Source organism: Triturus cristatus, chromosome 9 (assembly GCF_964204655.1).
Source record: "Triturus cristatus chromosome 9, aTriCri1.1, whole genome shotgun sequence".
Classification (NCBI taxonomy): Eukaryota; Metazoa; Chordata; class Amphibia; order Caudata; family Salamandridae; genus Triturus; species Triturus cristatus.
Window position 1 is genome coordinate 679,131,864 of NC_140592.1, and position 27,681 is coordinate 679,159,544.

General features: G+C 45.1%; 1 protein-coding gene across 2 annotated transcripts in view; it reads right to left on the reverse strand.

Moving 5' to 3' along the window:
- Positions 1-597: 597 nt before the first annotated feature.
- The window catches only part of SPDYC (speedy/RINGO cell cycle regulator family member C), a 153,270-nt gene continuing 126,186 nt past the window's right edge, over positions 598-27,681 (reverse strand). For both annotated transcript variants that reach the window (XM_085627978.1, XM_085627979.1), the window contains exons 6-7: positions 10,311-10,605; positions 598-955 (exon numbers count right to left, since the gene is read on the reverse strand). In XM_085627978.1, coding sequence (XP_085484104.1) covers positions 894-955; positions 10,311-10,605 — 357 coding nt within the window. In that variant the 3' untranslated portion in view covers positions 598-893. The remainder of the gene's footprint in view (positions 956-10,310; positions 10,606-27,681) is intronic.

The following is a 27,681-nucleotide window of genomic DNA, read 5'->3' on the forward strand; positions in this document are numbered from 1 at the left end:
TGAAAAGGGACTTCATTGTCCTTTCCAACCTGGTGGAAACCCCTTACTAATGCAATGTGTAGCTTCCCCATGGTCCCTCTACCCAGAAGACAGGCACAGCGGTTATCTTTAAGACACGGTAGAAGGCAGTTAAGATTACTGGGACATGAAAAGCCTTTTTTTGCGGGAGGAAAGTAGTCCGTTTCTGAAAACGAAATCGTCCAAAGCAGATTAAGCAATTCTCGTTGGAAAGAGTTTCTCCTTGCACCAGAAAATGTAAGCAATGTTAGTCTCTGGTGCACTACACCTCCACCAAAATGGCTGTCCAGTAGCTACAACAATTACGCCGATAGGCTGCACACAGTACTATACAATCATTCCATTCTAAAACTGCGGGTCAACATTTCTACCAAGCATTCAAGACTGGGAAAAAGTAATTTAAAGCATGGCTTGATGAAAAATTCAGTGATGAGAATTTACCCAAGCATGCATTGCTAGGACAAAAAAAAACATTGGGGGAGGGGGGGGGGGGGGGGGTGCGAGGGCAAGTGGTAGATGAGCTGCAGTTCGCCAGGCAGGTTTAGTCCAAGATCACCTTTCAATTCGCATACTACACAATTGTGTTCCTGGATGTTTTATTCACAATCTTGCCATCCAATACAATATTAAATATACATCTATATACAGGAAGCAAAAATATGAGATCAGTAAACAATTTTAAATATTTAAACAATAACTTAAATAGCTTTATACAATTTCCATGTCGCCCTTCCATCCAAGAGCTTCAAAACTATGTAAAGTGCTTTCAATCCTGGTTCTCGTGAGCTGTGAACGTGTGCAAGGTCTGTGCCACCTTGCGCTGCAGCATGAAGCATGGCACCTCCGCCAGAATCTCAGGTTTTCGCAGGTCATTGTTACATGGGCCACTCGATGGCCGTTCCTCCAGGTTCTAGTCCAACCAATGGTTCTTGAAGTACTACAAAAAAAGAAAATATATTTATAAAATAAAATCAAAACTCACCATTCAAGTGTTCACTTTTTCACAGGAGACACCAGGGGCCGCATTATACACGCAGTGCATATTCCTTCATTGAGCTGGGCACACCATTAAAAAGGTGCGCCCAGCCAAATGAAGGAAAAGTCACCATATTATGATGAATGCACTGCCCCAGGACAACCTGTGAACTTATGCTGCCCCCAGGGCAGTGCATTCATGTGAAGAAACGGAGCAGCTGCTTTGACGCCGCTCCGTGTTTTCACAGTGCAGGCAGCAAACCGTCTGCACTTAAAAGGGATTAGAGATCTCCTTGCAAGCGAGTGCAATCAGTGACTGCACCCACTCGAAAGGGATGTCAAGCGGTGGGGGGAGTCCATGGGCCCCCATTTCCACCCCTCAAGAAGGTTGCTCTCAGGAGGTGCACTGTCAGTGCGCCTCTTGAGAGCTTCTTTGCCTCTGCGCCCAAGTCTGTAATACGGCGTGGGAGTACAGGTAAAGGGATTCCCTCATTTGCATGGCTATCGCTATTACAGAAGGCATCTCCCAAGCATCTGCAGCCCCTTCTGTATTAACAAAGTTGCCAAGGAGCGCACAAAGCGGGCGAAAACGCCCATTGCGACCCCAAGGCACTGTTGTAATACGGCCCTAGGTGCTGTACAAGCATATTCCATCTTCAGCATTTCCTCCAGGGCCGAACTGGTTGTAGTGTTGGGGTTGTTGGTGGTGGTGGCAGTTTGTTACAGGGGGCTGGCAATATTGGCCCCCCTGTACCAAAGTCAGCCGAAACCATCCCTACCAAGAAGCTCGGCCAAAACCCCTCAGGGGGGCTGGCCAAGCATTTTACCTGGGCCAGTTTTGGTTCCCAGTCTGGCCCCGATTGCCTCCCGCCAGCAACCCCACGTCTCTAACCCCCCCAAACCCCCATTGTTTACTCGCACGCAAGGGTAAAATGAGTTTGTCCAAAAACAGGAAAGCTTGCAACATAAAATCAATGCTTTCTGCCAAAATGTTTAGTTTTAGTCTGAAGCAAAAAAGGAACGCTTATCAGCCATACTTACCGGAAAAACGTGAAGACCAAGTTAACACAACTCCGGAAGCGGAGGTTTAGAATTCAAAACAGTCTAGAAGCGCGCATGTGAGGAATGGAGTTTCAGGGAGGATTGCAAGTGTGTCCAATCCGTGGGTTAAGATGGATGTGTTGCCTCAGTAAGCACACTTAATGATTAGAATAGCGGGGCAGAATTAGGTGTAGCAATGGATTTGGGCCTAAGCAGCAGACTGAAGTGAACATGCTGATTAATAAAGATGCCACTTGTTACTATGGACAGGGATGGAAAACAATGACCATTCCCTAGAAAGGAGGCCAAACTAAGGACATTTCAACTAAATACAACTCGAATCCTCATTACCACTCCAATACTACGTCCAAACAACATACCTTGAGTGCATGAATGACTGGAATCCGCCTCCACACTCTGATCCCACAGTACTAAACTGTCAGCCCAGTGGTTTAAACAAGGACCTTCGGACTGGTAAGAAACAAACGCTTTGTGCGGAAGTGGCAGAAAAGCTAGAATTCAGTTGACAAAATTACCTATAAATTATCACTAAAAAAAAAAGTATCACTTCGAGATCTGCCCAGCCAAAAGCGCTTATTTTGAGGTAAGAATAGCCGAGTGAGACTATACATCCAAAGTTTTTTTTAAAATTATAAAAACCTTTACAAATCCTGACAAAGTTACTAGTGGCCTAAGCCGAACAGTGCGAACTGCTGGCATCATATTTTCATGATGAAATTTCAAGCATTCAAGCAATCTGCTCGTTGACAGTCAGATAACAGCAAATCCGAGTTAGCAAATTATAGTAAGACCATTCCCGGGATGCCATCTCTTTCCAACTTCCTACCCACTTCCTTGGAGGAATCACTGGCTGCCATTAAGAGCCTTAAAACAGGGTGTCCCTCTGGCCTATGCTCTCCCAACATACTTTGTCAAAGCGGTACAAGTCATCAATCCCATTTCCAGCACCATTTTGAATACCTCCGTCATCAGGAACTGTACCAAGTGCAATTGCAAAGGGCCAAAATTCTACCTTTGCTTAAAAAGCAAATGGCTGATCCCAAAGTTTCAGCGAATAATAGGCCTATTTACCTTCTCCCTGCTTTTTTTTGGAAAGTTTAAGAAAAAACGTGTGAATTCACAACTCAATATTTTGATATGAATGATCTGCACCAGAGTCAGTCTGGATTTACACTGCACATTAATACTGAGACAGCCCTGTTAAGAGTTTGTCAGAGCATATCAAGGGCACCCTACACAAAGGAGGGAAGGCAGTCTTCATCATGTTGGATTGATCAGCGGCCAGCGATACGGTTCCCTACTTAAACTCCTTGCCCGCCTCTAATCTATTGGGATTGGTGGCCTAGCCCTGAAGTGGCTCATTTCTTTCTAGGATGAAAAAGAAAAAAAAATGTTTGGAATGCCCATTTCTCTTCCACAGTTCGTGAGCTAACAGTTGGAGTGCCTCAGGGTTTGGCACTCAGCCCCACCTTATTCAATGTTCTTGGCCTTTAGTAATCAGCTGAGACCTGGGGGCTAAGGTAATCTCATATGTTGACACCCAGCTTTTTACCGGTGGAATGTGAGAAGAGTTAGTCAGTCAGAGAGGCCATGAAAAACTGTGTCGCTATACTTTGGTTTTAGAGATTATCTTCTTAACAGCCTTAAAGTGGTGCAGAACTTGGCAGCAGGAGTCCTTCATAACTTTCCCTAAGAAATCCTTTTTCCTAGCATTTGAAGACACTTTACGGGCCTCCTTTTTTAAAAAAGGATACTTTTTAAACCGCTAACCCTTGTTCATAAAGTTCTGCCCAAGACTGGAGCTGGCTATCTGAGAGAAAGAATTTGTGACTATGTTCTCCCAGAAACCTACGGTCCGTCGATCGAATGGCTAGCGTTCCAAAAAAGGTGGCAGGTCCTTCACCCATCTTGGACCGGTAGCCAGGAACAAAGATCCTCTGGAGCCATGTACCACAACCAAGCAATTAATCTTTATAAAAAAATTAAAACACGACTTAAGTTTAATACAATCTGCGTTTTGTAGGTAAACTCTAATCCAGCACCAAGACACTCCAGGGAGTATCGGTGCGCTTTCTAAATCTTCTGAAACGAATTACTACCTTCACTATTTTTTATAACTGGGAATGGAAACTACTTCATGATTACTTGGGATGAGGTATGTATTGTGGAACACAGCATGGTTTAGATACAAGTATCAGTACAAATGTGAAATTTTCTTTATTAAATCATTCTGTTGGCCAGGCTATACAACTAGCCAGGAATCAAACTTAAGTCATAAAAAGCATCTGCCTTATGTAGAAAAGTGCAATTTTTGTATGGCCACACCACACACACACTTTTTGCTCCAATGCTTGAGGGCAGCGGACGCGGCAGAACCCTGACTCCAGGTGATGCTGCTAGCTGTGCTGTTGCTCTACTAACTCGTTCATTCTTTAAAAAAAAAAAAAAAAAAAAGTAAAACGTTCTCAAACGTGCAACTACTGGCACGGATCGCTCTTGCTGCCATCTGTTAATACTTGTATTATTGCACAATCGTTGCTGCCGTTTAAAATACTTGTACTTTGCACATTTAATTCTTACCTACATTAGATTACTCCTTCGCCCTGGTCCGACGCAGCAAGTGCTGTTGTGCGGAGGGCTTCTTGGGAGTTTCAGTAAGGGCAGGCACTTCCGGTAGTGGTCAGCATGCTAGTCTTCCGTGCCCCACCACTACTTAGATCGATGCCGCAGCGGGCGCGCCACTGGGCGCCAAAGGCAAGCCAGTCTGCACCCGTCCGGGGCTAGGGGTGACCCACTATGCCCATTTTATGTCCTACACAGCAACTGAGTTGACACAAGATAATTGGCCCATTAATTCCTGTACAAAGGCTCATCTGCATACTACAGGGATTCTCAATCCCAGGAACTTTCTCCCTGAACTCTCTGCCCTACCGTCTGAGCAGAGTCTTCCTGCTAAATTTAAAGACTCACATGAATCGATCACTCCCCTGCCCCAGGAAAATAACCCTGGTAATTAGCTATTTAAAAACCCGTTCGCTGGCTAAACAGCAACTAGAAATATTCCAGCTACTCAACTCCCGACAAACCAGATCTTCTGTCTGAAACATTGCTCACTACCTAATCCGTACCCAACAGCCTGGCAGCAGTGCCCACGGGTTACTATATACTTCAGGCCAACAGACCTTCAGGGAAGCCTGGAGGCGGGGTTGCAGTCATCATCCACCACAAACTCAGATTTACCGCTATTGAAGTCGCTGGCATACCCTCAGTTGAGAGCCTCATTTTAAAATTTGATTCTCCACATTCCCCTTTTATCTGCGCCCTCTTTTACAGACCACCCCCACGACATGCCCTCTTTTCCTCAACTGTTAAGCGAAATGATCTCCCAACTAGTTATCAATAATGCCAAAATCATCATCATAGGAGACTTTAATTACTGGCCCACCGACGTAAGGGAGAGCACCAGTTCGCTAGAATTTACAGACCTGTCTGCACCCAGCATGTGCACGTCGCTACCCACATTAAGGGACATATCTTGGACCAAGTCTGGACCTCCAACTTTGAAATTACACAACCCCTAATCTCACCATGGTCAGACCATCAGATTATCCCATTTTACATGGACTGCACCCCCCCTAACAAAACCTCCACTTCTGGGCAACCACCTGGCTAGAAACTGGAACCAGGCTAACATCGACGAGTTATGCGCTTTATTAAAAGATTTTGGAAGCTCATGTAGCTAACTGCCTTAGCTCTTTTATCGAACACTCAATTCCTCGGCCCCCAGCAGGCAGGATTTATACCAGCACACTCTACGGAGTTAGTCATCCTAACAGTTATGGACGAGGTTAGGAAGGGGGCTGATCAAGGTATCACCCAGGCCCTGGTACTTTTGGACAGGTCGGTGCCCTTTGACACAGCCGATCATGATCTCCTGATCGCCCGTGTCAGTCGTGCTGGCATCCAGGGTCTGGCTCTGAGATGGATCTCCTCCTTCCTAAACAAAATCGATTCTAGGCAGTCCGCCTAGCCAGCTTCTCAGCTGAGAAAGTTAGGCTGACCTGTGGGGTTCCTCAGGGGTCTTCTCTTTCACCCCTTCTTTTTAACCTATACATGTCACCCCGATACACTCCTTACGCAACAGTGAAGTTGCTGCTTTTAACTACGCCCACTACCTTCAGCTGATGTTCAAAGTGGACTCCTCTGCCACCTCAGCCTCCAACTTTCAGTCCACCATGAACCTCATTAGTAACTGGATGTACGCCAATCAATTGAAGCTCAACCCTGACAAGACTGAGCTGATCTTGACCGGCGGCACCTTCAATCCTTGGAACTTTAACTTCTGGCCTCCTCTCCTAGGCAACCCTCGTCACCCAGCAGAATCCGTAAAAAGCCTAGGGGTCATAATAAGCAAAGATCTGTCCATGAAATCCCAGATCGGCGCGGTGGTATCGTCCTGCTTCTTCCACTTACGAAGAATCCGGAAAATGTGCAGATTCCTAACCACCGAGGCTCTAACTAGTTCTCCTGGCTCTGGTCATCTCCCGTATTGACTACGCCAACTCACTATGTTGGCATCCCAGCTTACCAGCTCCATCGCCTAAAAATGGTTCAGAACAAAGCAGCTAGCCTCATCTTCCATCAACATGTCCGCCCCTTGATGAAGAGCCTCCACTGGCTCCCGGTGGCCAAACGCTGCGCATTCAAATTGGGTTGCACCATCTTCAAAGCCCTGGTCGGTCAAGGCCCGGCGTGTATCTCCTCTATGATACATCACTATACACCCTCACGTGAACTTCCCTCCTCCCACTTGAACTTGCTCACTATCCCCTCCTCCAAGCCAAAAAAACAGTGGTCTTAGATTCTCACTCCTGGTCCCTCAATTCTGGAACTCCCTTCCCACGGAGTTCAGATCAGTAACCTCATAACAGATTTAGAACACTCCTTAAAACCCTTGTGTTTTCCCAGGCATACAAGTAAGCGTCTGTCACTACACTACTGCCGCATCCCTTCCTCAGCACCATGAAACCGCTTGGTGTAAGCGCGCTCTACAAATAACTAACATTACATTAACATAACAATGCTGATGATGGACTCTGAAAGTACACTGAAGTCCGCTGCCCAGGCCCCAGTGCTCTCTCCCTAAAACGGATACATGGGAATTGGATGCGATGTTAACCGCCTAATAAGTCACCAATATGAGGTAACAGTGGTACCTAGGGCATGTCTGTTAAAGGGGTCACCAGGGTAAGAAGCACCGTTTGCGCCACCCTAGGTGACCCAAGTAAGCGTGTGACAGCAGTCCTGCCATTGCAGACTGCAGGAGCATTGCAAACTGCTTGAAGTCCACTTTGGCCTCACCATGTGTGGCAAAGTCAATACACTATTTGTAATATACGTCTGCCACCCCAAAGGAAGCCCCAAGCCCAGGAGGCAGGGTGCATTATATTAAAGAGGAGGGCATAAGTACAAAATGATATGTACCTATAGTGGCCTGTTCTATTAAGGCTATAAGTGCCCTGGTGCCAGCCCAGGCAGGGCTCGACAAATCCACTCGACCACTCGCATTTGCGAGGTACATTTGAGGTCGAGCTATTTTTAGGTCCTACTCGCCCTTTCTGGTGAGTAGGAAAACATACTGACTTTTGTCCTCTGTCTTTGAAAACAGAGCAAATGTGACAAGATAACAAGATTTAAAGGCCTTTTTATTGCGCACAAACGAAATGAGCAATAAAGATGCCTTTAAATCTTGTTATCTTGTCACATTTGCTCCGCTTTCAGAGACGGAGGTCAAGTAGGTTACTGTTAGGTCGAGGAGATTTTTCAAGGTACTAGTCCTGCAGGACTAGTACAGTTTCAGATTGAGAGCCCTGCCAGGTTATCCTATGGACTGTTCATCAAACTCTAGGTTGCCGGCTCCATTATGGTACCGACAAAATGTGTCATTTTTGGTATCAAACAATGCGCCTCATCACTCCTGACGATGTGGCATGCACCCTGGAGGCTACCTTAGTCCAACTAGTTGCCCCAGCCTTTCTGTGCTCTGGCTGCCAGCCCGCTTGCGCCATGATGGGAATATAACACCCCTGCTAGGAGATGTGAACTCTCCCCGACGTCAAACAATGGCCTGGGCGGGAAGGAGGTTCCACCACCCTCCCCGACAGTCAGTAAAGGCGAAACTCAGTCTTTATGTGACACTTCAATGGCAATCATGACATGCAACCAGGCTGCCTCCCAAAGGAGGAAACAGCCTTCCCCTGCCCCATTTTCACCTGGGTAAGCGAGAGAAAAGGGTGTATTTAGAAGGTGCACTCTCTCAGAAGGCTAGCCACACCTCTTGGGTCAGCTACCTGGTCTGTACAGTTAAAGGTTTGCCATTTTTAAAAGTGGCAGAAGAGGGTTCTGGGTAGACCCACAGCCCCAGATGTGGGACCTGCATCACTTTTACCCTTCTTGGGTTCCACGCAATTCTACATGCAAGTGACATGGTCACAAGTGCTTTTTTCCCCATTGAACGCAATAAAAGTTTTGCACATAATTGCTTTTAAAATCTTTAACTCTGGTTATACTTCTACAATGAACCTTTTTGGGGTCTAAATCTATATAAAAATCCACTTTATTTGTATAAATTGGTGCCGGATCTCTTTCGAGTCGTGTCATTTACTGATCAGCCCTGTTGGCACTCTGAAATGTTTAACCCATGTTCCTCTAGTAAAGCCGGACTGCTCTTTGCCACTCTACGAGGACTGGAGCGAAGGATTTATTATTGTGAATCCAAGGACCATCTCTGGGGTACGGAAAGCATTGCATAGTGAAGCCTAACCAGCATCACCACATAGTACTCCTACACCTGCCAAGCATTCAAGTAAAACATGTACCTCCTAAACAAAAGCTGCACCTTTCGAAAGAGAGATCAACTTCATCATACTGGCCAATGCATAAATCGTTGGCGAAGAAGTTAAGGCATTTTTCCTTCATTAGCAAAACATTCTACTGGAGGACAGCCTTACAGAGGGAATACAGTTTAGGTGTTTGGTTTTTCATTTGTGCATGCCTGATCCATGAGTAGGTTGTGCTCCTAGTAAAAGTTGGGCAATCAACAGACAATGGGCTAATCAGAAAGTATTGAGTGAAAAGCTCTTTAGTGGAAAAAAAATTAATTCTTTTTTATTCAGATATCCATCTCTTAGGTAGTGCATTTAGCATCTGGAATGGCCCTAGATTTCAATAGAAGCAGCTGCATCCAATTTATGATGCAGACTGAAAGGTCCCAAGAAAGGCAAGATAGTCCCCAACTTCATAACCAGGACTTCCTGAACCAGATTCAACACAAGGCTGCGGACCTAGACAACTATACTGAAAAGGGAGAAGTTGCAGCCTCCCTTATAAAGTAATTATTTGCATGAAGTACCTGTTAAGTTAGGCACAGTCCTCAGATCTATACAGCACACTGAAAGCTCCGGGGTCTGCACACAAGTTAGAAATACGGTGCCAGCTAAGGGTATCGCAACAATTAGGAGTGTTAACGAAAAAGCAGGATATCCAAGGCGGGCCTGGTACAAAAGCACATACCAGTGCACAGGAACGGCCCTAAATTCCTCTGCAGTAAGAACTACTCTAAGGTGGTGCATTGAAGGCCTCACCTCAACGGGCAGCATATGGTATTTAATAAAAGGGGTTGGGAAACTCATTAACAAGAAGTTGTGCAAAGAACTGCAGCCTCTTTATCCAATTTTGTCAGACTTACAAAGTCAAGGGCTTTGTACTAATCTTGGGGTTACTTCTTAACAGGGAAGACAAATCAAATAAGAATGTGATTAAAGAATGTTACCCATTCCAGAAAGAGGGTCCAGAAACCAATGCTAAGGCACCACTTAAACTGCAAGGCGTCTCCCTGTACTCTATCTACCCCGAAGCAGAGAAAAGGCATCTGGCAGGAACAATTTGCACAGCTTGGGTGTGTGGTGAAGGCTGGGCCCCATATGGATAAAGGGGCAGTAGCTCTACACAGGGCCTACTAAACAGTTTTTCTTCATTCACTGCTCTGGTTCCAACTCTGGAACATCTAATCAACTGGGAATGAGTGGCAGCAGGTACAACAAGTACACAACAAATCTTACCTTAAACACTTTAAAATCCCAACTTTGAATTAAACCCACCAGAATGATTCGTGACTTTCATCAAACAATGAAGAAAGAAAGCAAAAAATTGAAAATCAAGGTAAGATCTAGATATGCCAAGTAGGCAGTACTCACTGTGTATATCGTATGTTGCCCCCGGATCCAAAACAAGGTCTGGCGGTAGAATGAGAAGGTCTTGGGGCCATTTATCTGAAATCTGAAAAGGATCACTCTCTGGGGAGGTAGTATTTACAGTGCCCTCTGTACTGAAGCTCCCGGCCCGCCTGCAGAGCTTGCAGCTCACTGGGGTAAAGCCTGGTCCTCGGGGGAAAGAATCCTCATCACTCTTTAGGTAGCTGCGGATCGCTCCGCTGTGGTGTGGAGGACGCTCGCGCAGCCAGGCCCAGTGAGTTGGGTCCTTGGATATGACCTAATGAATATACACCAATGGTAAAGTTTTAAAAGATAGTTTGTGCATCAGTGACAAATATTTGCAAGTTTCAGTCAAACTATCCCCATTCAACAGACTAAACTTCATGCTTTTGGATTAGGATGCACTTATGACAAAGGTTGAGCATTAGAACTTTCCTTTCCAACTGGCAAGGGAACTATTCCCTCAGTGAAGGAGAGGTTTAAAGTGCAGTGAATAGTTCACAAGGACAAAGTCAGTCAGAAACACTTGATGACCGGCAATTGCCCTAGAATGAAACCAAGAATTTTGCTTCATCTCCACTAGGCCAATGACTCCGTTATGGGAGTGTGTGCATCTGGAAGGATAGAAGAGAGGAAGGAAGCATAGTATACAAATAATTTGCCTTGAGACTGCCGGATATGAGTGTATACGTATGTTCACTTATTTACAAACTCAATCTGCAGATTTGACAAGAGTTAAAATCAGACTTCACTTTAATCACATGAAGACTGCATTGAGTCAAGAGTCTTAACGTGGGAGCCCCAAACCTCACAGTCACTTCTCGGAACGTGGCAGTGCGGAGGTCAATACTCGCATGCAATCCTGCAGTGACCTACCTGAATAAAAGCGACATCTGCATCCAGGAGACCTGGGCTCCAACTCTAACGGTTCTATACAGTTACTATGAGCTCTTTAAACCAGCAAAACGGACCTCTCTTTGGGCGCCCAAGAGGAGGCCTTTCAATTTCTATCAAACACTCCTGCAAAATTAAGGCAGTATTCCTCCACCGAAACTTCCCAGCCTGGCAAGCAGCTCTAATATTCAGGATCTCAAACTTAAGCCTCCGCACTACTTCTAATAAACTTATCACAACGCAACCAAAACACTCAAACTGCCTGCCACCAAACACTCTTACGACTGCTTGGAAAATCTCCCACTAGAGTTACATATATTGAATGCTAAAAGAGACAAGCATTTACAATGCAATGGTCTCGGCAATATTATAGGTAGAGCTATTGGTATTGCTCATTTTTTTATCATTTTTGTATCCCTAAATAAATGGCATTGTCATTAGTTTTTTTGCATAGGTGATACCTATTGCATTAACAGAGAGATTGAGGTATTGAAATAGAGTGAGGTAGTGAAAGAGTGAGTTAGTGAGTGAGGTATTTTCTGACGTAGTGAGATAGAAACAGTGAGTGAGGTAGTGAGATAGAGAAAGATTGAGGTAGTGAAAGAGTGAGGTAGTGAGGGATGTTGTGAGGTATTAAGATAGAAACAGAGTGATGTAGTGAGGTAGTGAAAGAGTGTAAGTGACTTAGTGTATTTGAGAGAGAGAGTGAGGTAGTGAGATAGAGAGTGAATTTGCGAGGTAGTGAGAGAGGGAGGTACTGAAGTTTTGAGAGAGTGTGTTGTGATAGTGAAGTAGTGACAGTGAGATAGAAATAGATAGTGATGTAGTGATAGAGAGTGAGGTAGTGAGAGAGAGAGAGAGAGAGAGTGCATATAATGTATTTTAACCTGCGTGATTGTTGGGAAATCTGACGTACATACACAACCCCCCCCCCCCCCAAATCTTCCTGAAGAAGCTGCCCCCTGTGCATTATGCAAGGCCGACTGCAAATAATCGAGTCCTGCATTTCACAAGAACCATTGACCAATAACCACTGACAAGAAGAGCTTGTGCCCCAAAAACTTGCCCAGGGCTGTCTGCCTTGCAGAAATAGCAGAATACCTGGGTTATTGTGGATATTGATTATTGGTATAAGATTTTCTTATATAGTTTGTATTTTCTGAATATTCATAGGGTTTCAGAGACTTTATCAGTAGGCGATTTGGGCATGCGGTATTGATGTATTTTCTGTTTTTGTCATAGTACTAGAGTGCATGGCAGCTTCTGTTAATAGATTATTGTTCCTGAATATTGATAGAGTGCCTGTGAATTTTAACTAATGGGTTACTGTTTCTGAATATTGATTGTGTACGAGGCCTTGTATTGATAGGTCTGTTTCTGGATGTGGTGTTTGGGACATTGTATGAAAAGATTATGGCTTTGTTCCTTACAGGTCTGTTCCTTCATGGAATCCTTAGATCAGGGGACACCAGATTGGGCGAGACCACCCGTGGTATTCACTGGGAGTGAACCAATGTAAAAGGCCTGCACATGGCCTAGTCATTTGTATATTGTTACTGTTGTGGCATCTTGAATGCTTAGAACCAACCACGCACAAAGGTTTTCTCCTTAAGCCACTCACTGGTATAAAACTGGGAGTGGGGGATCCGAGAAGTGGCATGTTCACCCCCCTCTTCTGGGCGCTACATCTGATGCCGTTTGATTGAAGTACTGGATCTTACCCAGGAAGAGTGGCATAACTAAGGCCCCCCGCAGTGCGGGTGGCCCCCTCCGCACAGTAGCCTGGCCTGAGAGCCCCTGAGTGAGGGGGTGGGGCTTCAAGTTTTGGGACACCACTCCCCATGAATACTTCTGTAGCCTGGCCCGTGCAAGACCAGGAGAGACAGGCCCTCTGCAAGAAGGAAGCGGTGGGAGGTGGGGAAGGGCGGTCTGTGTGTGTGTGGCCTGTTAGCCACCGAGCCCAAAGTTGAGGCTCCCAAGAGGCAGAACTTCAGATGGTCGTTAAAACATAAAAGGAAGATACTCGTGAACATGTGTGACGCAGGTCTCGGAAGTGAACGAGAGACTGCGGAACTGTGGGGATAAAATCACCCTAACCAGGCTCGGGGTGTTTTGTTTTAGGAAAGGAACAATGTCGGCGGATATGGTCGCTCCTGGTGACACGAGGGAGCACCTGAGACACACAGCAAAGGGCGCGTGCAGCTCTCTGCACACAGGCCACACACAGCAGCCTCTAAACACTGTTCTTCTGCATGAACTGCCAGTGTCGTATTCAACCCTAGCTTTTAACCAACTTATCAGTCAGGGGCTTGTAAAGCACTACTACTCACCCATGAGGGTCTTAAAGCACGGGGGGGAGGGGTAATCTTTGCTTTAAAGACTCGTGGGGGGTATGTAGGATGTATGACACTCTCGGACTCAAAACAAACAGAGCTGAAACAGGCGGTGCTAGGAATTTTTTTTACAGAAGGCGCTGGTGCCAAATTTGGTTTTGCCCTTGGCGCTATTTACACGAAGCCCCCCATGTGTTTGTATGCTTGTTGGGGTGGTTGTACGCAAGGCGGATTCTAGTATGCCAATGGTTGCGAATTAAGAGCTGGCAGCTGATGTATTAAAGCAACCTTCCACACAGCACTTAGCAGCGCTGGCGTAACTCAAAATACCCCCCTCCCCCACCGCAAGATGTGATGGGGGGGCTGAGTCTCCCACGTCACAAATATTCAGATGTCTGGGGCTGAAAGGGGCCCTTAGAGATTGGGGGTGGCTGCGTTTGGCCCCTGACACTCCGAGGATCACTGTGCCGTTCCTCTCAGGCGCTGTGCACACATGGGTGACTCCACCTCCCTCGAATCCACACAAAGGCGGCCGGGCCCGCTAGATAACAAAAACGTGTCCGGGAGGGCCTGCGCCCTTCCACGCAGGGCTGAGAGCCGAACCCCGGGGGTCAACACTGTGGAGCTGCGAGGATATCAGCGAGATTCCAGGGAGGGGGGCGGGGCAAGGGGCATACACGAGCACACAAGCTTCTCTAAATAAAAAAAAAAACACATACTACTCAGGCAGTTTCAAACCCAGCAATCGCACACACGGTAACCAAACAGGAAGAAGCAGCCACCACGGAGGCAGACACACAAACTACTGCAGAAACAGCCATACAAACAGACAGCACATGCATAGACATTCCTGATATCACCTGCATGACTTGGCTCAAAATGACAGGGACGCTCCCTTGGCTCACAGCTGACACCCCGCCAGCGACAGATGCCACCGCGAGGCAGTGGTGCATAACTGGGGAGCGAACTGGTTCCGGGACAAGAGGCTAGAGAAGTCTGAAGAGAGCGCACTGAAAAGGAGATGACGGAGCGAGAAGGGAGCGAAAGAAAGGGAAGAGAAAACGAGAGAGGGGAAACGCACGTGGGCAACTGAGTTTTATGGCTCCGGCGGCCATGTTAATGTGACAACCCAAACAAGGCAGAGCAAAAGGCAAGCACACCACTGCCTTTCTCCGAGGCAAAGCAGAAATGCCTCGGAGAAACGCAGTGGCGTTTTCGGATTCGGGGGCGTGTTTCTTTTTCTCTCCTCTTGCCATTGGCTGGAGGAGAGAAAAACACGCCTAAAAAGGGCGTGGCTAAAAAGTGGAAAGAACAGCACGGAACACGCCCCCGAATCTGAAAAAGACGGAGCCTATTTGGAGGGACAGCTCTCCTCCAATGGCTGGCCTCCGTTTAGGAAGCCAGCCAATGGAGGAGAAGCAAAAAGAGGCGGGCTAAATAGCCACTAAGAAACATAAGATCTCCGGACTTCCAGTTCTGCCTTCGGCAGACCGGACGGTCCTCGACCTAAAAAGCATGGCCCACTTCTGAAACTATATTAAACCTCGATCCTCCAAAACCACTACAAGGAACGCACTACAGGAAGACTCCTGGGTGCGACATGTCAAAACGATACAGCAGTAAGCCTTTAGGCTCTAGCAACACCATCAGCGGGGGCGGAAGACAACATGCCAGGGGAAACAAACTCTGGCCACACCCGCCCAGATCTGCAGATATTTAAAAAACTGGAGCCCCAATTCACAATGGCATCCCTGCAGGCATATTTAAATGTGCTAAGGAGGACTGGGCTAAGATGCTACCCCCCTTTTCAATCAAGCCTACACTGCACCATAGATCCCACTCATGGAGGGGCTCGAGCCTATGCCCAATCTTCATAAAAGGAGGCCCAATCATCACTTCAACTAACGACTTATAACCCTACGAGATCTAGAGGCCAAAGTCAATGCCTGGTACCGTCTCAAATTGCTAGAGGCATGGGCAGCAGAAATGAACATCTTACCTTTCTTCCAAACTGGGTTTTGCGCGCCGCCTCCACAATAGACATCACAGCAATTGCCATTTGAGTCACAAAGCAGCCCAAAAAAGTCAACCCCCTCCCTACTGCAGTTTCATCGACTACAGTGGCACTTTCGAAAAAGTGGTCTGCAACACCCTATGGAGAAAACTAAATTACTTGGGGATACCCCGGCAGCTGCCTTGAGCCTTTATCCTTCTGCACTCCAACACATTGGTACGGGGTGAGACCAGGCCCCTCTAACGTATCCTCAAAAATTTCTACCAACGACAGCCTGAAGCAAGGGTGCGTCCTCACCCCACTCCTTTTCAACCTCTACACAGCAGACCTTGGGCGATTCCTGGAGCACAGCTGCGAGCTTCCACCCTACCTGGACCATTCCAAATTGCACATTTTACAATATGCGGACGACAATGTCATAATGGACTACACCAAAATCAGAATCTGATGCGCCTTGATCAGGTTATAGCAATAGAACTACACCAACTCTCTCAAATTCAATCAGAACAAGACCCAAGTCCTGATTTCTGGCCACCACAGAAAAAAGAATCTCAACCTGGAGCATGGGAGCGGCATCCAGCCAAAAACTCTAAAGTAGAACTATCTTGGGGTAAGGTTTAGTGAGTCCTCCAGACCCTCGGTCCACCTAGCCGCCCTGAAATAGAAAGCTGGAGTCATAATACAGCCTGACAAGTCTCCACAAGATCATAAACGCCACCTCAGCCAACCCCATATTAAAGGTTATGAAAGCCACTCTTCAGGCCTTTCACTATTTATAAAGTTTTTTATAGCGCGAACAAGATCCAGAGGGATAACAGAGCGCTTTACAATGGGCAAAAGGCTTTTCCAGAGGTATGCGGGGCAAGCCCAGATCATACCCAATGCTGGCCCTACAAGCGAGTACTAACTCCCCAAATACATACGTAGGGATAGACTACAGCTGGAGCTGGGCCTTCCAAGACAATCACTCACCTGAAAGGCCAATATCCTGAAATTCTACATAAGTGCTTTAAAAGCTCCTGAAAACACTCTTAAAGCCTGCCTAAAAGAAATATGTTTGAGAGCCCATGGAATCCTTGGTACCGACAAATTCAAAAATCTGTTAACTCACTAGAAATTGAAGGCCCAGCGCTAAAAATCGAATCATTCCCTACACAGCCTGGAAAAGAGTCATAAACAGGCAGCTGAAACTAGCCTCCCATCTGCTGGATACCCGATCTTTAATTAAGGGGGATAAGATGGTTGAGGCTTTTACTCTTATTTACCGGGGGAAGTCACAACCATACCTTTCAGACAGCCTAAACGGTTTGGCCTATAGAAATGTACTGTTTATGCACCTGTTAGGCCTGCAGGTAGCAGACTAACCAATGGGCTCCACAGGGAAGGATGGTGGCCTACAGATTATGAAATTATACGACCGAATCATGACAACACCTCCTGTGCTGCTGGACTCCTTAAGATCTCTAAGCCACTATAAAAAAAATAAAAACAACACAGACATCCCCCCCCCCCCCCCTTATGCCTGGAGGCACCGGCTTACTGCTTTTCCCCACACCTACACAAAAACCCTATCGCGATGTGACAAATACGTCAAGAAGCTTGAAGACCTACTCCATCCCTGCCCCCCTCACTCCGCCACCGCTGTTAAAAAATATCCATTTTAAGGTACGACTTTGCACTCTTCCTTGCCACCAAGTCCCCTCACCGACGGGGACATCAACAACCGCACGATATCAGTTTTAATTACGGCCCAAGAAGGAATATAAACATAAGGTACATTTCAGCATAAAAGGAATTCGTAACTGGATTCTTGGCCGGTGTAACCACCTTTGTGGCTGAAGATCTCCACAGAGTGCGGCTGTTTCCAGGCCCATAAAGTCCACTCAAGGGACAATACTGTAGGAGGTAGGACACTCGTGCCAGTGCCATAAAATTCTAATATTTAAAAGAGCATAAAGGGGTGTAGAGGGGAGTCCCCAGAGTGGCCAAAGTGCTCAACTATAGAGACTGGGTCCACATCATGTAGGAGTTTCGCCGGGCTAGGAACCTGGTCCATGGCCCACAAGGGATTAGGATTTTCCGCCCTTTAGGTAGGTAGGTGGATGCATCAGGTTTGCTACCTAAAAGGGTTCGGTGGGTGGGATAAGATTAGGATTTTCAAGGTGGGCGACATCCACAAGGGAGGGCACCTTAAGTCCCATCAGGTGCTGCAGAAAGAGTTTGGCCTGCACAGTTATCAGTTCTTTTGGTACCTGCTGTTGTGCCATGCCCTGGAGAAACACTTGTTCCTTGGAGAATGTTGGTGTAGCACCTTTGCGTCTCAGATTCTTAAGGGATCCATCGGAGGAGGATTTCAAGAATTTACAAATCCTTATAGTCCATTCCCAGTAGGGGTGGGGGTCTGTGAGAGTCTGTTCCTCAAGGCCCATTGGGAGCAGCGGGTGGGGCCCCTGGAAGATTCGGATGGCACCTAGAGTGTGTGTTCCCTTCACAGTTCCGGCTCATCCTTCTCAATGACCTGAATGACCTGAATGACCTACAAAAACACCAGTGCTGCCGTGAAGGAGTCGCTGGCATGTTGGCCCTGCTCAGGGTCACCATTATCATAAGGTATGGGAATGTCCACTGCTAAATACTCTGTAGGATCATTGAAATCCTATCTACAGTACTGGGAAAGCCTATTAACAACTATTCGATACCCATCCTACTGGGAGTCCTGGAGGGGGATGTGAGATGTTAACACAGATTAGAGGGGGCTGGATTAGTGCACAAGGCAAGAGAAGGCTATATACACGGTTAGAGGATATGGTCCGATTGGGAATCACAATTAAGCCCAGGCACTCCCAAAAAAGTGGCGCACATTCGCAGATAGGGATCACCATCTTAGTCTCATTGGAATCTGGCCTTTTTTTATTTTTAATATGTTGTGAGCTTACCCCCAAGGCATTGGAGCAATGAACATTAGCACCACTTATAACACAATTCATTTCTATTTTAGGTATGAGATTAAGTGGATTTGCTCAGGATCACAGGCTGTTGATCTTACGCTGGGACTTGAACCTAGTTCCAACATTGGCAGTTCTAACCACAGTGCCACATGCAATTTTATGCAACCCCCCTCCCCAACAAAGCCTAAAATACACTGAGGCGACAACACCTGGCCCCTAGAGAGACCACTTCTTACTCGCCCCCTCCCCAGCTGACTATAGCCTCAGGGCTATGACCCAGGAAGGGGGGCCCTCAAGAAAAGCACACGGCCCCTGCCGCTCAAGGATGACTTAGGCCAGAATGGCCCAATAGTGCAAAGTCACCTGGTCACCACCAGAGAGGCTCCAGCATACTACTACCCTTCCCACACCCAAATAGCCTAAACGTTATGACCCCAGCAGGGTTTAGCATGGTTTCTGGCAGGGCAGGATGCAGAGGTGAGAATGCCCCAAAGGCCAAAGCAACTCCTGGACCCCAGCCTCAGTTTACAGCAAGGCAGAGGAGTGACCAAGATACTGGCACCACATTAAAAAGGCCTGGCGTGGACTGGGGAAGAAATTACTTCTCTGGGGCCAGTTTACAGAGGCCCAAAAAATAGCCTCCAGCTGATCACAAGGCACCGGCCCATCACCCAATGCCAGATTGGCCGCCATCCCAACCCAACCCTGCTAAGGGGTGCCCCAAAAAACACGTGCAAAGGTATGGGGGGGGGGGAGGGGGTGGAAAGAGTATCGTGGATTGCTTTGAAATGCAAACTCTAGTGGGATGTGATTTGTGTACAACCGGGGTGGGGGGGGTTGGGGTATTGAATGGGTCTATATTTTTCTGGAAAGTGTGTGGATTGTTAAATGTTCCAAAAATCAATAAAATTCCGATTCTTTAAAAAACAATTAAAAGTCTGCAAGTGGTGCTAAATGATGGATGTTGGGAATAAGGGGTGCTAGAGTATGAACCAGATTCGTTCTAGCCATCAGGTTAGGTCATCCATACAGTTTGTTGTAGAGTTGTTTCCACTGGGTTTGAGGATGGCGCAAGTTTCAAAGTAACAATTGCCAATACTGGAGCAGCATTCAGAGGTGCCTAATACTTGTAAGATTTTTTTTTTTTTAAGTTTGATTTTTTCAGAAAGCTAGATAAAAAAAATATATACACACACACTAAAGCCATCCATTCCAACTGAACTCTATGGTCGGAACTACCAGGGATTGCAATGGTCCTGAATCTCAAAAGCAGATTTTTTTTTTTTTTTTTTTTTAACTTCATGTAGGTCTGGAGAGCAAACCGTGTTTAGCATATGGTCCATCCGGGGTTCCCAGGAGGTTTCAAACTATTGTCAGATGTCCCATGGATCGTAATTTATCTTTCCATTGCCACAATCGACCAAAGTCGCCTAGAACTCTTAATGTCCGATGCTGGAGATTTTTTTCCAGTTGGTCATGCAATTCAGATCTTGCGGCTAGCGGTGTATGAAAAATAACTGACCAAGTATGCCACTTGAGGCCTTCCTATTGTGAGGGTCGCATAACCAGAATCATAAACAGGTATTACTCTGGTATGTGGAATCCCCTACCACATACCCGAAGTAACGCAGAATTTCTTCCCAGAAAAGGAGTTATTTTTGGACATGTCCACTGTGCATGCAACGTTGTCACTTCTTTGCAGCAGTCTTTTCAATCAAGACCATCACAATCTGAGAACATGTTTGTTTACTAGGAGTCCTAATATCAGTTTATAGCAAGTTTCTCTATTCTACATAGTTTGTGTGGTCGGGGGAACAGGGTGGGGTGGGGGGGAAATCTAACTGAGAAATTGGGTTGTTGGTTGACTGGGGTGTGTCTCCTGGTCAAGCAACTGCCTCAGTCCTAAACCACAAAAGTCACCAAATTAACCAGTGCTTGGCACAAAAAGCAGTCAGGCAGGCTTAAATTGGAGGAACTGTTTAAAGTATTTATGCAGCACAGAAACAGTAATACATTGAAAAACAATGAGAAAATTCCAAACCCATTTAGAAAAATAGAGTACATTTTTTAAATTGAGACACCAAAATTACAAAAAATCCAATCAGTAGAATCAGTTATTTAAGTATTTTAGTAAAAATAGCACCAAAAAGCACAAAGCGTGAACAATGGTTATCTGCTCGAGCTGAACTGGGTCAGAGTCACAAGTTCAGACTGACTGCGATGTAGTGCAGGTTGGCTACAGTCACTAGACTAGCCCTGCTTAAGGGTTCTCTGCAAAAATCAGTGCCAAGAGTCCTGTTCACAGTGGAGGGGGCTGCAAGGAACAGGGAGAGTATCGCAATAGGATCCCTGAGTAGAGCAAAGAGCAGGTCAGGCATTGCAGATTGACGTTGCATTGGTGGCCCCCTCGAGCAGTCAATGCTGTAGCACAAAGTAGTACCTGCCAGAGCTGCATGCTGAATGGCGGCACGGGTGGCAAGATATTGGCGCGAGCGGGCAAATATGCGGTTGCTAAGAGCCCAAAATCTTCACTACAGCTTAGGCCACACCAAGTTTCCAGGACCTGAGGGGGAACTACTTGGGGGTCAGGAATTCGCTTCAGCTGGGTCTAGGGGGTGGCGCTGGATGTTGGGGAAACTTTTAAGCTCCTGAGGCTCCAAACAGGAGGCCAGTAGACAAGTCCTTAGAGTTACTCTGGTAGCCCTGGGTTCAGGGTAAATTTGCAGGTCCAGATCTCATTTCCCAGGCAAGAGGGCAGCAGTCATATCAGCAGCACAGCAGTCCTTACTGGCAGAGTCCACAGGTCCAGAACTGTACTGAAGCGTTTGTGTCCGAGTCCCCGTTTTTACACTCGTGCCCTATTTCTGTAAGGTGGAAGAAGCTTTTAGATAGTGGTTTTGAAGTGAACGGAATTCCCCGACTCCCCTACCCTGGGTCCAAGCTGGCTGCAGTGACAATGTGGAGGCAATAGGCCTTTGGGTAAGGGAAGAACACTCCCTATTCAGTTGTAAGTGAGACTATGCTCTGTTCTGGCCCCTCATTCTGCTAGCAGATTACCTATTCAGGCACACCTAATCTCCATTGTGTGACTGTCTGGGAGGCATTCACAAATTCTGTCAGTCACATCCACTCAGATGACCCAAGACCGGCTAAAGGCACAAAAGGGCCAAGGGCAGAAAATTGGCAATTTTTTCTACAGGCAAATCAGACACGGAGAAGGACCTTCAAATCAAAATACAAGACATTTTTTTTTTTTAGGGTGAGGCCAACAAAGTTCAAGAAGATACAGAGCTACAAATCAACCGTGCACACAAGACAGTACTTTAAAAACCAATAAAATAATACATTGTTAATTTGTCACCAAGGATCCTTACGGCTGAGAAAACTTATTTTGTAACTTGGGCTCTCATTTGTCCCTTCAGATTTCTGCACCCAAGCAAGCTCAGGTTTTAGGTGGTGGTTTATAATGGGTCACAATGGAGAGCTCTGAAGTGGAGGCCAATGGAGGTGTGGGATTCGCACAATGCCCGTCAATGGGTCCAAATGTTGTTCAGAATACTATGCATCCAATTGTTGATTCCCTCTGCAGAGCGCACAAAGAAATGGTACCATTGTAAATGGGATTATATGCAAAGGTACGTGTGATGGAGATACAAAACACCTTAAACAGCTAAAGTAAATGAAAATGCATTTTACAGGTAAGGGGATGATTTCACTACACCTTTTACATGCCCCAGCAGCAGTGACACTTCTGTTTGCCATGCATCTTTTAGAGACTATTTTTTTCATCCCACGTAAAGCCATGGTGACATGTACAACTTCTCCTTTCGCTGGCAGCACACTTGAGACATCATAAAATAGCTGACCCTTTGTCATGGAAGGGGAGGGAACACAAATTATCTACTGGCTGCAGCCCACAGCAAAGTGGCGAGTAAGAGGAGGTTCGCAGGCCAACCGATTAACAGGGAGAGCTGAACCAAGTGCCAGCTCTGGCTCTAACATCTAATTCGCAAGCAGAGTTCTGAAAATATTTGACATCTAAATATTGCAACAAACATCTCATTAGAATACAAGTTTTCTTCAAGATAGCTTATATTTTTTAACACACAGAACCATCTCACCTTGGCATAACAGTTTATTTCAAAAGTGAATCTTAACATGAACTGAGAAACCTTCCTACCCGTACCTGGCGACAATGCTTTAAATGAACAAAGAGGCACATCAGTGGTCATGCATGCAGAGTACACGACCTAAATTCTTATAAATGGAGCAACTTTATAAGCCAAATAATCAAGCAAAAGAGAAGTGTTTTGTGCCCTGTACATCCCTAACTCAAGTATTTGAAGATGCTCTCATATGGTTTTTCTTCAACTGTTTGAGGTGTTCTTATCTTATACGTGATAAACAAAAGGGATGCTCCGTAAAATAATGTATTTGCCTAGGATATCACAATTTGGCCAAGAATGGATTTTCTAGTTTCACACTATACAATTCAGCCTTTAGAAATGTATTTATTTATGCCAAAGGTTAATGCTTACTTAATGTGAATAGATTTTGGCGACAGATCGAATCCTCATTTCAATTTGTGCTATTTTATTCATCACAAACCTGGGCAGTTTTATCACGCGCATTACAAAAGACTCCATTTATTAAGCTCAGTGTCATTGTCAAAAATACATCAGTTTCTGAACTCTGTAGCTGCTAAATACGGACAGGACCCCCCACACTAATAGAGCAAGCAGCATGTGTAACAGCTGACTGCTGAGTTCTCTCATCTGTGACAAATTACGTGTAGACAAGAGGAAGACTGCCTTTCACACGTATTCTGCACCTCCATCCGACCTTCTAAACTCGTTGCTAATGCACTTGGTTCCTCAGATTCGACGAACCAAAGACTGAAGACCGCTGCTAGGCCAGGAACTGAACCACTGTAGACTGAACATTGCAAGAACCCCACCACATGTAGCCGGTTTCACAACCGGACCTGCTGTCCTTCCAGAAACCCTGCCAGGCCTCCAAGAAACCCTGGAGACCTTTCACCAAATCGCCAAGAACCTCCCTTTGGGCTAGAGGCTCTAGTCCCCCAGGGTCCGCCAGTACAAGAACTGCAGCAGTAGAGGACCACTATATCTGTCGATGCGGCTCACTACTGCTAAAGAACCCCAAGACACCAGCGGTTGAGGACGGACACTTGTGTCTATGTAACTCTGCCCTGCCGAAAGAAAGCACTATAGCTGGACGGCTAACAAACTAAAGGGATCCTCTCGGCCCAACAACCCAAGCTGTTCATAGCTCTGTTCGAGAGCCTGTACCCTCCTGCAAGTGGTGCTGTGTGCCTCCTCCTGTGTCGCCTGCACGACCACTGCTTCTCTGTGACGGCCCTACGACGACACAACTCCATTTGATTTACAGTAAATTGCTAGCGATGACCGCAACAGTAACGGTGCTGGCGGTTTACTGAATCCTATCCATCTCCATTGCTCTCCGCCATGGTAAATATAATTTGCCAGTATCTACCACTGCGGCGTAGATACTGAATCCAGCCCTCTTCGGGTGCCCCCAGTCTCAACTGACTAACCTTGGGCTCTGTGACCTCTGCCCCAGTGCAGTACCTACCTTAAACTGAGCTTTGCTCAGTGTTGGTCTTAACCTTCAGAGACTGGAAGAGAGCAAGTCAGATTGCCAGTACAAAAGTATTTCCAAGACTATAAAACATTTCTACTGCATGTTGAAAGTATTACCTTTGTGAAAAGTCGACTTACCTGTAACTTAGTTTGAATTAGTTCCTACAATAAAAGAAACTAAAGTAATATTTTCGCAAAACATTGGTCTGGAGTTAATCATTGAGTAAGTGTTCCTGTCTTGTACGAGTGTGTACAATAAATGCATTCACACTACCCTCTAATAAGCCTAAATGCCGAGCGCAGCTACCTCTAAAATGGAGTGTAAGGCATGATCTACTTTATCCTCTGCTACACCTCTGGGGACTCCCTGGACTCTGTATATACACTATACTAAAAGGAGGTATAGTGTGCAGAGCCACCTTCCTACAGACAGCACTTTTTCCAACTGTAGAACAAAGAAATTGTATACGGAATCTTGCGTCCCAGCCAACAACTATACATTGGAAAATTTAGACAGGAGATCACACAAAGAAAGGCAATTACAGCACTAATTGTCAGTCACTTAACAGGAGACAGCGAAAAGGATTTTAAACCAACAGTCTTGATGGTAATACAGCACAATTTAAGAGGGTAAGATCTAGAGGTAGTTCAACAGAAGCAAGCAGATCTAATCTTCCGTTTTAATACCACAGTTACGGGATTAAATGAAAAGTTTGAATTATCATTGACCGTAAAGTGGACCAGAAGGAACAAACATAGGTTATACAAATATACCAGGCATCAGCTAGGATCAGACACCATTGTCACAGATGGTAAAATGAACATTAAGTGAAATTCGTGGAAAGACCATAACCAGGGGTGCAGAATTCCTACAGCCAGACTCCCAGGACATAGTTTGGGGTCAAGAATAACGGAGTTTATTTTGTCCTTGGGACAAGCAGGCCCAACCCCCTGCAGCACAAACCCTTTGGCTGCCAGTTTACAGCACCAAAGTATGGGTCAGAGAAGGGCACTGTCTACAGTTAGGGTAATTTCTGTGTCCAAATGTTAATGTTGTTCGAACTCTTAATTATGGTTCATTAATACAAAGTCTTTTTTTAGAACGAGTGCTCTAAGGAAGTGTTGTAAGCTCAGACTGAACTACTGCCAGTGGTTTGTGTAAAAACGTGTACACATTGCACAGTTTAACAATGAGGCTACATCCAATGCGCACAGAATGCTCTAATTAGTTGTAATAAAAAAACGATTGGCTAAACTACTGTGAAATTGTAGGTGACATTTCTTTGAAGTATAATTTAGTAAAATGTGTTGATGCACGATAATATTTCCAAAATATATTAATAATGGAAAATCAGTGCAACCAGTTTCAACAAGCTTATGGAAAACATGGAAATAACAAGTATCAGCAATGCCAATAGGTCTGATGTCGGTGGTAAACATTTTGGTTTGACAATGCGTGCATTTTATATTGTTTTTTGTAAATTTTGGGAGCCCTATTAGCACCAACATTAGCAAAAAGTAATATCATTTGGTCTAAAAAAGCACACATTGCCACAGTAGTACCTGGCATTGATCAAAACTACTTTGTGTGCCAATATGCTACTTGTGAAAGAGCGAAAGCCAGTCGATGGATAGAAAGATAGAATTGTAATTAGATTTTTTCTTTTTCTTTTTTTTTTAAAAAGCTTTGTTAACTCGAGACCTAATTAGAAGCTCAAAAATTAAAGGAAGTCACAAAATTGCACCCATGGTATACTTCCTTGCATTAGTGCAAATTTACAACTTTCATAAATTCACAAGAATTTACAGAAGTAGTCCAGAAGTAGTACTCCTAGAAAATATTTGTCTGCTTTTTAGAAAGAGCAAATATGCAGGTACAGATTTACTCAAGCGAAAACCTGTTGAGGGTTTTCCAGTTCACTTTCTGTCCAACCACTTATTTCCTAGGAAGAAGTTTTGCTTCTGCCATGGTCGGGAGTAAATTTCCAACCTTACTCAGTACAGGGAAATATTAAAGAGCTGGTGAAAACCCCTAAAACATGCAATTTAGTAATGCTGCACACACTTGAAAGGGCATTTCAACCCCGCAACTATTGCATAACGCCACCTCAAGCCTTAACATGTAGAGCTGCGGAAAGGTGGCAAAATAAGGAAATTGTTAGGATTCAAGCCCTACTGTAGTACGAGCCCTGGCATAGTCAAAGGCTAATACAGCTTTTATATAATTAGATTGCCACTATAATTGGTCGCTGCACTACGTGGCACCAAAGGGACAAGTGGATTATTTTACGGGACAAGTAGATTTATAAAGCAAATTAATCAAATATTTACTTGTCCATGGGATAAATTCCACACCACTGAATGTCACATTGTCCCAAGATTTAAGGACTAAATGCAAAATGTAGAAGTGGAGGTCTAAAGGGCAAAAATCATACAAAGCACTACAAACTCCAGAATGCCCTGGCATAATCAATAAATCAACTACTAAGGTCTAGCCCAAAGATCAACATTGTGATTGTAATTGTAATTAACAACTTGACCACTTGGCAGGGAACACTGCAGCTAAGGAGCTCAACAACTGGAGAGAAGACGAGAAACTTAATTAAATGAAAATAAATAAACAAAGGCAAGGAGATTTGTATGTTGAAAAAGCATTTTTTAAACTCTGAAAGTTGAGATTTATTGCAACAATTTAGCAGGATTTCCGGATTGATATACTGAAACACTGGTTTAAAGATTAGAAGGAAAGAAATACTTTCACTTCTTACCTTTCATCTCAGCACAGAGCTACAGACTGAAGTCTGTAAATGCTGCACTTAACCAGAGGCATTGGAATCAAGTTGGAAAATGAACAATTAACACAGTGGCATGGCAAAGCTTAAAGTAAACTTAAAATAAGATGGGATTACATTTTTATCTCTTCATGAAAAGAACGGTGGCTGCATACTAAAATTCAAAACTAAATACAAAGAAACTAAGAAAAACAAAGCACACGGATGGCTTGAAGTGCTCAATGCAATCTTTGGACATACAACCCCTTTTAAAGAGGGAAAAATGAGAAGTAAATGTCAACAAATTAAAAAGGTAAAGAGAACATATAGCCTCTTCCTTTGAAATAACAGTCTACAAGAGTGTTTTTCTAGATCAACAGCCGGCATCAGTCTAGAAACCAGTCTTGTGCCGGAGCATATCCCATAAGGAGAATTTGAAACATGCTGAGCGTGCTGCACAAGGGAGTTGGCGATAATTAATAACCACATCAAGGCAATCTAAAAATGAACATTGGATGCCTTGCTCTATCCAAACAAAACAGTGGTACAACCCCGTTAATTGCGTAAAAATAAGGATTTAAAAATAGGGCAGAATAGGACAACTCATTCTATTCTTGAATTAATCACTGGTGTAATTGTGTTTATAGTACTATATTTTGTTATTCATTTGATGGTTGATCTAGGATTCATGTACTTTGTTTTGAGTTTGTGGGCTTAAAATATTGTCAAAAGTGCAGCATTGGTCTTAAGACTAACACAAAAGTATAAA